Source organism: Coregonus lavaretus (assembly GCF_964263955.1).
Source record: "Coregonus lavaretus genome assembly, chromosome: 24".
In the NCBI taxonomy this organism is placed as follows: Eukaryota; Metazoa; Chordata; class Actinopteri; order Salmoniformes; family Salmonidae; genus Coregonus; species Coregonus lavaretus.
The window spans coordinates 38,232,937-38,245,408 of NC_140011.1; the positions used below are offsets into that span (position 1 = coordinate 38,232,937).

Sequence of the window (12,472 nt, forward strand, 5' to 3'; positions counted from 1 at the left end):
CTAATCACAATTCTTACACATTTAACTTGAACAACAAGTATGGTTCTGTTGAGGATTAGACAGGTGATTGTTATGTGACGGTGTTATTAGGCAGGTACCGATGGGGACAGACAGAGGGTTATTTCTATCTCCACTCCCTGTCTGCCATGATTGGATTATCACCACACATGATGAATGATCATCCCATTGGAGAAAATAAACCCAGACATACAGTATCTGTCATCATACCTTTTTATTTCACAGGACGTTGGGCCTTTTGGGGGAAGGACAGCGTTTGAGGGATAGTGGATTGTGGGATCTGCTGGAGGAGGCATCTTGCAATGCTCCGGCAGCTTTACCAGCTTCAGAGTTCACTGCATGAGTGGGCATCAACCTATCTGACAACCCCAGTCCTCACAGAAGATAAGTTCCCCTCCCCTCCCCATGGAGCCTGGCTGCTGTGGTTCCTGCTGGCATCCCTAAGTCTGCCCTGTGTGGCACGATCTTCTTCTACTGCGTTCAAGGTAGGGGTGGTAGGACCGTGGAAATGTGACCCTCTGTTTGCTAAGGCACTGCCCCAGACAGCAGCGCAGCTAGCTGTGGAGAGGATCAACAATGACCCCTCACTGTCCCTGGGCACCACCTTTGAGTATGTCATCATTGACGAGGACTGCCAGACATCCATGGCACTCAAGGGTTTCCTAGGTCACTACGCACAGGCTAATGCCTTCCTGGGCCCTGTCAACCCTGGCTACTGTGATGCAGCGTCTTTACTGGCCAACAACTGGAACAAGGCCCTGTTCTCTTGGACCTGTGTGAACTATGAGCTGGACGACCGAAGTAGGCACCTTACCTTCGCCCGCACGGTGCCCTCGCCCACCTGGGTGCTGCTCAGCCTGGTGAGACACTTCCGCTGGGCACACATAGGGATCATCTCCTCGGCTGAGGATTTGTGGGTGGACACAGGCAGCAAGGTCGCTGACGCCCTGCGGAGCTACGGCCTCCCCGTCACCACTGTGGTCTCCACAGACAAGGACCCTGCCAGCATACGACTGGCTCTGACTAGGGTCAAGAGGGCAGAAAACATCCGCAGTGAGTACTGTTTATCATTGGGGGTTTTCTTTCAATACATCTATTGTCTGTCTACCACTAACTACTATTACAGTGCTGTCAGTACCAGAGGCAGTTTCATTCATTACTAACGTATCACAACTACTTCTACTAGTAGTTGTAGAACTACTTCTACTAGTAGTTGCTAGTCTCCCGAGTGGCGCAGTGGTCTAAGGCACAGCATCGCAGTCCTAGCTGTGCCACTAGAGATCCTGGTTCGAATCCAGGCTCTGTCGTAGCCGGCCGCGACCGGGAGACCCATGGGGCGGCGCACAATTGGCCCAGCGTCGTCTAGGGTAGGGGAGGGAATGGCCGGCAGGGGATGTAGCTCAGTTTGTAGAGCATGGTGTTTCCCATGGAGGGTATACAAAAAAGAATGTATATATAATAAAAAAATAATGTATGCACTAACTGTAAGTCGCTCTGGATAAGAGCGTCTGCTAAATGACTTAAATCTACTACTACTACTACTATTACTACTACTGGTACAACTACTACTATTACTACTGGTACTACTACTGCTACTACTACTACTACTACTATTACTGCTGCTACTACTACTATTACCGCTACTACTACTGGTACTACTACTACTATTACTGCTGCTACTACTACTACTGGTACTACTACTGCTACTGCTACTACTACTACTACTACTATTACTGCTACTACTATTACTACTACTACTATCACTACTACTACTACTACTGGTACTACTACTACTACTACTACTACTACTACTATTACCGCTGCTACTACTACTATTACCGCTACTACTACTGGTACTACTACTACTATTACTGCTGCTACTACTACTACTGGTACTACTACTGCTACTACTACTACTACTACTACTACTACTACTACTATTACTGCTGCTACTACTACTATCACTACTACTACTACTGGTACTACTACTACTGCTGCTGCTACTACTACTGGTACTACAACAACTACTACTACTACTACCACTACTACTATTACTACTACTATTACTACTACTGGTACTACTACTACTACTATTACTACTACTATTACTGCTACAACTACTACTACTACTACTACTACTATTACTGCTACTACTACTACTACTGCTGCTGCTGCTACTACTACTACTACTGCTACTACTACTACTACTGCTACTACTGCTACTCCTACTACTACTACTACTACTACTACTACTGCTACTTCTACTGCTACTACTACTACTACTGTTACTACTACTACTGCTAATACTACTACTGCTACTTCTACTGCTACTACTACTACTGTTACTACTACTACTGCTACTACTACTACTAGCATTGCTACTGCTACTACTACTACTAGCATTACTACTACTACTACTACTACTACTGTTACTACTACTACTGCTACTACTACTACTAGCATTGCTACTGCTACTACTACTACTAGCATTACTACTACTACTACTACTACTACTACTACTACTACTACTACTACTACAGCTACTACTACTACTACTACTACTACTACTGCTGCTGCTACTACTACTATTACTACTGTTACTACTGTTACTACTACTACTGCTACTACTACTACTAGCATTGCTACTGCTACAACTACTACTAGCATTACTACTACTACTACTACTACTACTACTGATACTACTACTACTAGCATTGCTACTGCTACTACTAGCATTACTACTACTACTACTACTACTACTACTACTACTACTACTACTACTACTACTACTACTGCTGCTACTACTACTACTACTAGCGTTGCTACTGCTACTACTACTACTAGCATTGCTACTACTACTACTACTACTACTACTACTAGCATTACTACTGCTACTACTACTCCTACTACTACTACTATTACTGTTACTACTATTAATACTACTACTGCTACTACTACTCCTACTACTGCTGCTACTACTAGCATTACTACTGCTACTACTGCTACTACTACTACTACTACTACTGCTACTATTACTACTACTACTACTACTAATAATAATACTAATACTAATACTAATACTACTATTACTGTTACTACTATTACTGCTACTACTACTTCTACTACTACTGCTACTGCTACTACTACTACTACTACTACTGGTACTACAACAACTACTACTACTCTTCCTACTACTACTACTGCTACTACTACTGGTACTACTACTACTACTACTACTATTACTGCTACTACTACTACTACTACTATTACTGCTACTACTACTACTACTATTACTGCTACTCCACCTCCTCCTACTACTACTACTACTACTATTACTCCTCCTCCTCCTACTACTACCACTACTACTACTAACCTCATGTCTCATTGTGTAGTAGGTGGTCCTCTGTAGCTCAGCTGGTAGAGCACGGCGCTTGTAACGCCAAGGTAGTGGGTTCGATCCCCGGGACCACCCATACACAAAAATGTATGCACGCATGACTGTAAGTCGCTTTGGATAAAAGCGTCTGCTAAATGGCATATTATATTTATATTATATTGTCATTTGTGTCATCAGTGGTGATCCTCTGCATGCACTCTGTGCTGATTGGAGGGCACACCCAGAGGTTGCTGTTGGAGACGGCTCTGGACATGCACCTGACGGACGGTTCCCTGGTGTTCATCCCCTACGACACCCTGCTCTACAGCCTGCCCTACAGGGACGTCCGCTACCCCGCCCTCATCAACAACGGCAAGCTGCGGAGAGCTTACGACGCTGTCCTGACCGTCACCATGGACTCAGAGGAGAACTCCTTCTACAAGGCCTACCAGAAGGCTGTGAATGTTGGGGCGGTGCCCAGACACATCAAGCTCCACCAAGTACAGCTGAATGGGCTGAGGACAACTGGGGTGTTCATGCATAGGCATAGTTTTGGGCCATTAGAGTGTCCATGATTTTGTATATTTGCATTTGTGTAACAATCTCTCATGGACAGACTACGTAAACATATCTGACTAAATATAGGTATGTTCTTATTTAATTTTTTCCAGATTTCTCCTCTGTTTGGTACCATCTACAGCTCAATCCTCTTCATGGCTAACGCTCTGCAGAATGTGCGTGATGCTGGGGAGTGGAGGTCTGGAGCCAACCTGGTGCGCCACTCCAGGAACATGGCTTTCTATGGTTTCAGCCAGCGTGTCCGCACCAATGGCTCCGGGGCCAGCCTGTTGGAGTATGTGGTGCTGGACACAGATGGGCAGTCCTGGCCTCTGCTGCCCACCCACTGTGTGGACCTGGAGGCTGGGATGGTCAGGTCTCTGGGCCGCAGCATCCACTTCCCAGGTGGGGTCCAGCCCAGCCCAGACTCCAGCTGCTGGTTCATTCCAGGCACCTTATGTACAGGAGGTGAGAATACAGCAAATTATACTAAATGACAAATGAAGGTGAGGGGGCTAAACGGAGACAGATGAACACACTGCACTTACGCACACTCACACGCAGGCATGCACGCACACACACACACACACCAGCAAACAGGAGGGGAACAGTTACCATCTGTTCATAAAGAGGACATCTTTCTCTAGAGGAAAGTAGAACAGAGAATTAGAACAGGGTGTGGTGGTATGTTGACATAGTTTGTGGTAACTTCAGGAAGCTAGAGATCTTTTTAAACCAGGCACTTGATATTCATTATATGATGTTCTACTATGATATGCTTTTGTTTCAGGAGGAGTGGATCCATTCCATCTTATCATAATCTTCCTGTGCATCCTTTCGACCATTCTCTTCTCAATTGGACTCTATTACTGTATAAGGTATTCTATTTAAGCAATAAGGCCCAAGGTGGTGTGGTAACCAGTTTAGCAATAAGGCCCGAGGTGGTGTGGTAACCAGTTTAGCAATAAGGCCCGAGGTGGTGTGGTAACCAGTTTAGCAATAAGGCCCGAGGTGGTGTGGTAACCAGTTTAGCAATAAGGCACCTTGTGGGTTTGTGGTAAATGCCCAATGTACCACGGCTAAGGGCTGTTCTTATGCACGACGCCTGGATTCAGCCCTTAGCCGTGGTATATTGGCCATATACCACAAACCCCTGAGGTGCCTTATTGCTAAACTGGTTACCAACGTAATTAGAGCAGTAAAAATAAATGTTTTGTCATCCCTGTGGTATACCACAGCTTTCAGCCAATCAGCATTCAGGGCTCAAACCACCCAATTTATAATACTGTGTAAGGTACAGAACTTTCTACATATTCTTGTTTGCTATTTTCTACATTTGTATGACTAAAGTTTATAACAGCTGGTAATAGCAGCAACATTTCTCAATATGTCTTCACAGACCTTTAGGTACTTTCTGAACTACTACTGATGTCACTCCTCCCTCACCCCTCTTCACCCCTCCCTCCACTTTTCACCCCTCCTCACCCCTTCCTCACCCCTCCCTCCACTTTTCACCACTCCTCACCCCTCTCTCCTTACCCCTCTTCACCCCTCCTCACCCCTCCCTCCACACCCCTCCTTCCACCTTTCACCTTTAGGAGGCGTATCAACCAGATTCGTCTAGTCAGAGGTCCTGACAAGATCATGCTAACCCTGGCAGACGTGATCTTCATCAACCCCTCACTCAGTAATAAGGTAAGATCCCCTAACTGACTGTATCTGGAAGATCCAATGGGGTCATATTTAAGTTCCCACATAATGATTGATATACACTACATGACCAAAAGTATGTTCAAATTAGTGGATCCTGCTATTTCAGCCACACCTGTTGCTAACAGGTGTATAAAATTGAGCACACCGCCATGCAATCTCCATAGACAAACATTGGCAGTAGAATGGCCCGTACTGAAGAGCTCAGTGACTTTCAACGTGGCACCGTCATAGGATGCCACCTTTCCAACAAGTCAGTTCTTCAAATTTCTGCCCTGCTAGAGCTGCCCCGGTCAACTGTAAGTGCTGTTATTGTGAAGTGGAAACGCCTAGAAGCAACAACGGCTCAGCCGCGAAGTGGCAGGCCACACAAGCTCACAGAACGGGACCGGCGAGTGCTGAAGCCCGTAGTGCGTAAAACTCGTCTGTCCTCGGTTGCAACACTCACTACCGAGTTCCAAACTGCCTCTGGAAGCAACGTCAGCAAAATAACCGTTCGTCTGGAGCTTCATGAAATGGGTTTCCATGGCGTGCAGCCACACACAAGCCTAAGATCACCATACACAATGCCAAGCATCGGCTGGACCTCAACCCCATCGAAACCCTTCTTTGGGATGAATTGGAACGCCGACTGCGAGCCAGGCCTAATTGCCCAACATCAGTACCCGACCTCACTAAGTCCCCGCAGCAATGTTCCAACATCTAGTGGAAAGCCTTCCCAGAAGATTTGAGGCTGTTATAGCGGCAAAGGGGGGACCAACTCCATATTAATGCCCATGCTTTTGGAATGAGATGTTCAACGAGCAGGCGTCCACATACTTTTAGTCATGTAGTGTATGTGTTGGACAACACATGGAATTGAAAAATATATATTTTGTTTGATATCTTTGCAGCATGACGAGTGCTTTTGTCAATAACCTATGTTTTTCTCTCCATGTGTCAGAAGCTAAGTTTAGATGAGAGCAAAGCGGGTGATATGAGTAGGAAACCCTCAGGTACGGATCGTCAGAGCCTCTCTACGCCCTTCTCTGACTCCACCGTCACCCCGGCAACCTATGAAAACTCCAACATAGCCATCTTTGAGGTAACAGGGTGCTCTGCTTCCTTTTTTTCTTCTAAGAACTTTCAGGGAGTTCTGAGGCTTGTCTGAAAGTTGATTCAGAACTATCAAACACATACCTTTTTACAGGGAGTTCTGAGGCTTGTCTGAAAATTGATTCAGAACTATCAAACGCGTACCTTTTTACAGGGAGTTCTGAGGCTTGTCTGAAAGTTGATTCAGAACTATCAAACGCGTACCTTTTTACAGGGAGTTCTGAGGCTTGTCTGAAAATTGATTCAGAACTATCAAACGCGTACCTTTTTACAGGGAGTTCTGAGGCTTGTCTGAAAGTTGATTCAGAACTATCAAACGCGTACCTTTTTACAGGGAGACTGGGCTTGGATGAAAAGACTCCCGTCTGGAAACTTTAAAGCCATAACTCCCCAGACAAGTGACGTCTTTGAGTTGGTGAGTTTCTACTGTCAAATATACTGTCAGTTACGATGTAAGAAGATTTGATGATGAGAAATCCAGTTGATTATAACTGACGTTTCTATATTGTCCATTAAAATGAGCCCATTGTCACTGCTCTGTTCTTTCAGATGAAGGACATACGCCACGAGAACGTCAACCTCTTCCTGGGGTTTTTCCTTGACTGTGGTGTTTTTGGCATCGTGACAGAGTATTGCTCACGTAGCAGCTTGCAGGACTTGCTAAGCAATACTGACGTTAAGCTTGACTGGATGTTCAAGACCTCCCTGTTATTAGACCTTATCAAGGTAACCACTAGTAGGAAAAGTAGTGGGGTGTGGGCAAAATCCTAACAGAAACATACCGAGGCCACAATGTGCTTTAAACCATTTCACATTACAGATTTGTTAGAGTTTAGGGTTCCAAAGTTCAAATGCCCAACTCACTGTATACCTACAGCAGGCTACCTTTCTCTCTGACATGACACCAACACTACATTTTTTCTGTCTTCCATAGGGCATGAAGTACCTCCACCACCGAGGTGTTTGTCATGGACGACTCAAGTCTCGGAACTGCGTAGTGGACGGCCGCTTTGTGCTCAAGCTCACAGACTACGGCTACAATGAGATTTTGATGGCACAAAGGTTCCCATACGAAGATCCTTCCGCAGAAGGTGGGTGTTAAGACCACTAAGCTTTGTTACTAGTTAATTTGTAACTAAGATAACATACAGTACAATCTAGCATCATAATAAAACTATCATAAGCAAGCATTAAGGTTGTTGTTAGATGGGAGTGTGCGCCTGTACAACAAAATGCTTTATATTAATATTATTACATTTCCTTTCTGTGTATATGTCTGTGTGTTGTGTGTGTGTGTCTGTGTGCATGTGTGTGCATGTGTGTGCATGCGTACTTGCCTGTGTGGTTGTGCAGAGCTGCTGTGGACGGCCCCTGAGATCCTGCGGGGCTCTCACCCAGGGCTGTGCGGCACCCAGCTGGGGGACGTCTACAGCTTCGCCATCATCATGCAGGAGGTGGTGCTGCGGGGACCTCCCTTCTGTATGCTGGACCTGTCTGCTGAAGGTGGGGATCACTCATCCAATCACAACCCCAGACACAAAACAACAAAGTAGAAGAGACAGTCTTAGGGGTGTGGTTTAATACGGGTTGTGGTTTAATAAGGATGTTGTTTAATAGGGTGTGTGGTTTAATAGGGGTGTGGTTTATAGGGGTGTGGTTTAATAGGGGATGCGTGGGTGAGTCAGGCTTCATTTGAATGCGTATACATATATGCCGTCTGTTGCATGCATAGTCCCAGTGCTGTCTGTCTGTTCTCCCGTGTGACTCAGTTGGTAGAGCGTGGTGCTTGCAACGCCAAGGTTGTGGGTTCAATTCCCACAGGGGAAAAAGTAAAAAAATTATGCTCTCACTACTGTCACTCAATGTCTGCTAAATTACAAAAATGTAAAAACAAAAAAGTCAGTACTAGTAGATACTGTAGCTTGGTCTTGGCGGCTCAGAGCGTCTGCTCCTGTCTGCCAGATGTCATTCAGAAGGTGAGGAATCCTCCACCACTGTGCCGCCCTGTGGTGTCACCAGACCACGCCCCCCTGGAGTGTATCCAGCTGATGAAACAGTGCTGGAACGAACAGGCAGATAGGCGTCCGTACTTCAATGACATCTTTGACCAGGTACCTGAGACATCAAACAAGTTGATCACTTACTCCACGATCAATGTATTTTTAAAAAAGAAATTTGACTAATATGAGGGAACCTTTTTGTCAGTAAAAGTTTGACTGGAGGATATAAATGTATCAATCGATTTGACCTTTAACCCCCTCCCATCCCCCATCAATCCCAGTTTAAGAACATCAACAAGGGGAGGAAGACCAACATCATAGACTCCATGTTGAGGATGCTGGAGCAGTACTCCTCTAACCTGGAGGAGCTGATCAGAGAGAGGACCGAGGAGCTGGAGATAGAGAAACAGAAGACGGAGAAACTACTCACTCAGATGCTGCCTCCGTGAGTAACAGATGCATACACTCAAAGTTACTGACTAGGATGTACACATTTTTCTCCTCAAACGAAGTATCCAGTTTCCAAAGACTATGGCCCTAAATGGTGTTTCTTCTCTGTTTGCAGATCTGTTGCAGACGTCCTGAAGGTTGGCGGTACTGTGGAACCGGAGCATTTTGAAAATGTAACACTTTACTTCAGCGACATAGTAGGTTTTACCACAATCTCTGCCAACAGCGAGCCTATTGAAGTGGTAGACCTCCTCAATGACCTCTATACCCTATTTGACGCCATCATTGGCAATCACGATGTATACAAGGTAAGCCTTTTGCTTAGAATGAATCACTTAGCGTGTCTTCTTGTCCACCTTTGTAACCTACTGAAGATATTTCCTCTTCGATGGTAGGTGGAGACAATAGGAGATGCATACATGGTGGCGTCCGGCCTACCTGTTCCCAATGGCAACCGTCATGCTGCAGAGATATCCAGCATGGCTCTGGACATCCTGAGTTCTGTTGGCACCTTCAAGATGAGACACATGCCAGATGTGCCTGTCCGCATACGCATTGGACTGCACTCAGGTCAGGGCTCCATAAAAAATAAAAATAAACATATGAACAAAAAGTACAAATAATTTTGACATTAACGCCACATACCATACTGATATTAAACATTCATCACCATCATAAACATAGTCAAAGTGCCACGAACTTTCATAGGTATCCAGTGTGTTTCACTTTTTCTCACGGTGTGTCTCGTAGGAATAAGCATGACACCAGTGATGTGTGTGTGTGTGTGTGTGTGTGTGTTTGTTTGTAGGCCCGTGTGTTGCTGGGGTGGTAGGCCTCACCATGCCCAGGTACTGTCTGTTTGGTGACACAGTCAACACTGCCTCCAGGATGGAATCCACAGGAATGCGTAAGACCTCTCAACTGCCACCAGAGAGCCAAATATGGCTAAAAGATGAAGCAATTCTAGGCGTTGTTTAAGGAAGCGCTTTATCCCAGAGTCCCAAAATAAGATTTTTCCTACCATGTTGTTTGCAGCATACCGAATCCATTTGAGCCATAGCACAGCAAAGATCCTGGTGGATCTGAGAGAAGGCTACCAGGTTCAACTTCGTGGAAAGACAGAGCTCAAGGTCAGTTGAGAGCTTTGTACTCTCACTCTCTGGCATTTCTATTACCCTCAAAGTAAAACATCAAATGAACAACTGAACACTGTTTTAGTGACTTATCTGTGATAATAATGACCTTGGACATCTCATGTCTCTACAGGGGAAAGGCATGGAGGAGACCTACTGGCTGGTTGGAAGAGACAGTTTCACCAAACCCCTGCCTGTGCCACCTGAGCTCAAGTCAGGGTAAGGAGTGTCAAGGCAAAGTCCTTTAACGAGATGCTTATCTTTGGTCCAAGTGACTGTGATTCTGCAGGTATCAAACTACACTAAATGACCAAAAGTATGTGGACACCTGCTCGTCGAACATCTCATTCCAAAATCATGGGCATTAATATGGAATTGTTCCCCCTTTGCTGCTATAACAGCACTTTTCTGGGAAGACTTTCCACTAGATGTTGGAACATTGCTGCGGGGACTTGCTTCCATTCAGCCACAAGAGCATTAGTGAGGTCGGGCACTGATGTTGGGCGATTAGGCCTGTCGGCGTTCCAATTTATCCCAAAGGTGTTTGATGGGGTTGAGGTCAGGGCTCTGTGCAGGCCAGTCAAGTTCTTCCACACCGATCTCGACAAACCATTTCTGTTTGGTCCTCGCTTTGTGCACAGGGGCATTGTAATGCTGAAACAGGAAAGGGCCTTCTCCAAACTGTTTCCACAAAGTTGGAAGCGCAGAATCGTCTAGAATGTCATTGTATGCTGTAGCGTTAAGATTCCCCTTTACTGGGACTAAGGAGCCTAGCCCGAACCATGAAAACAGCCCCAGACCATTATTCCTCCTCCACCAAACCTTAAAGTTGGCACTATGCATTCGATCATGTAGCGTTCTCCTGGCAACCATCAAACCCAGAGTCATCCGTCGGACTGCCAGATGGTGAAGCGTGATTCATTACTCCAGAGAACGCATTTCCACTGCTCCAGAGTCCAATGGCGGCGAGCTTTACACCACTCCAGCCGACACTTGGCATTGCGCATTGTGATCTGAGGCTTGTATGCGGCTGCTCGGCCATGGAAACCCATTTCATGAAGCTCCCGATGAACAGTTATTGTGCTGACGTTGCTTCGAGAGGCAGTTTGGAACTCTGTAGTGAGTGTTGCAACCGAGGACAGACGTTTCCACTTCACAATAACAGCACTTAAAGTTGACCGGGACAGCTCTAGCAGGGAAGAAATTTGACGAACTGACTTGTTAGAAAGGTGGCATCCTATGACGGTGCCATGTTGAAAGTCACTGAGCTCTTCAGTAAGGCCATTCTACTGCCAGTGTTTGTCCATGGAGATCGCATGGCTGTGTGCTTGATTTTATACACCTGTCAGCAACGGGTGTGGCTTAAATAGCCTAATCTACTAATTTGAAGGGATGTCCTCATACTTTTGTATATAGTGCATGTATCATGAACTGATTTCTATACAAACTGCACTTTACCAGCAGATCATAAAGAGTTACAAAGGCTGTGTTTAAAAAGGCAGCCCAATTCTGATTTTTTTTTCACTAATTGGTCTTTTGACCAATCAAATCAGTTCTGAAAAAGATCTGATGTGACTGGTCAAAAGACCAATTAGTGGAAAAAATATCAGAATTGGGCCGCCTGTGTAAATGCAGCCTCTGACAACTTACAGTGGACACATGCAGCGCATCATGAGTAGGGTTGGCCAGCTTTGGTCTTGAGTTCCTATGTGGGGCATTTCCTTTACCTCTCCAATGTATGTTTCAGGCAAATGGCTCATGGCTTGCAGATGGAGGAGATCAGCCGATACAAGCGGAAGAAAGCGGAACAACAACAACTTGCCAAGAATAATAAATGAAGTAGTGTTATGCATGAAAAATGTATAGCATTACAAGGTGTTCATGACTAGAGTAGTATCTCAGTGGGATACTCATTATGTACACTGACTACCTTTTTACTCTTCCTGGATGTTGTTCTGCTGAAGATCTCTGAAGATCTTGCTAACAGCTGACTAACGTTGTGTTCTTTCAAACTTAAACGGAGCGCAAGTGGGACTCTCTCTTCAGCAATGACAGTTCAAAGGGGGAAAAAAAAGGCCACAGGCTTTATGAACTGATGTCCCACATCCTTCTTGCTGTCTTTCAGAACGAAG

At 45.4% G+C, this 12,472-nt stretch overlaps 1 protein-coding gene across 1 annotated transcript; it reads left to right on the forward strand.

Annotated features, from left to right (window-relative positions):
- Positions 1-320: 320 nt before the first annotated feature.
- LOC311099865 (retinal guanylyl cyclase 2-like) lies at positions 321-12,178 on the forward strand (the record flags this gene model as incomplete). Its single annotated transcript, XM_084140591.1, has 18 exons — positions 321-1,071; positions 3,593-3,894; positions 4,066-4,420; positions 4,743-4,830; positions 5,551-5,647; positions 6,606-6,746; positions 7,092-7,172; positions 7,307-7,483; positions 7,692-7,848; positions 8,111-8,260; positions 8,720-8,868; positions 9,039-9,202; positions 9,323-9,515; positions 9,603-9,777; positions 10,016-10,114; positions 10,243-10,337; positions 10,474-10,559; positions 12,088-12,178. 18 exons carry the CDS (start codon positions 321-323, stop codon positions 12,176-12,178), a joined length of 3,351 nt encoding a protein of 1,116 aa, XP_083996717.1.
- Positions 12,179-12,472: the final 294 nt, after the last annotated feature.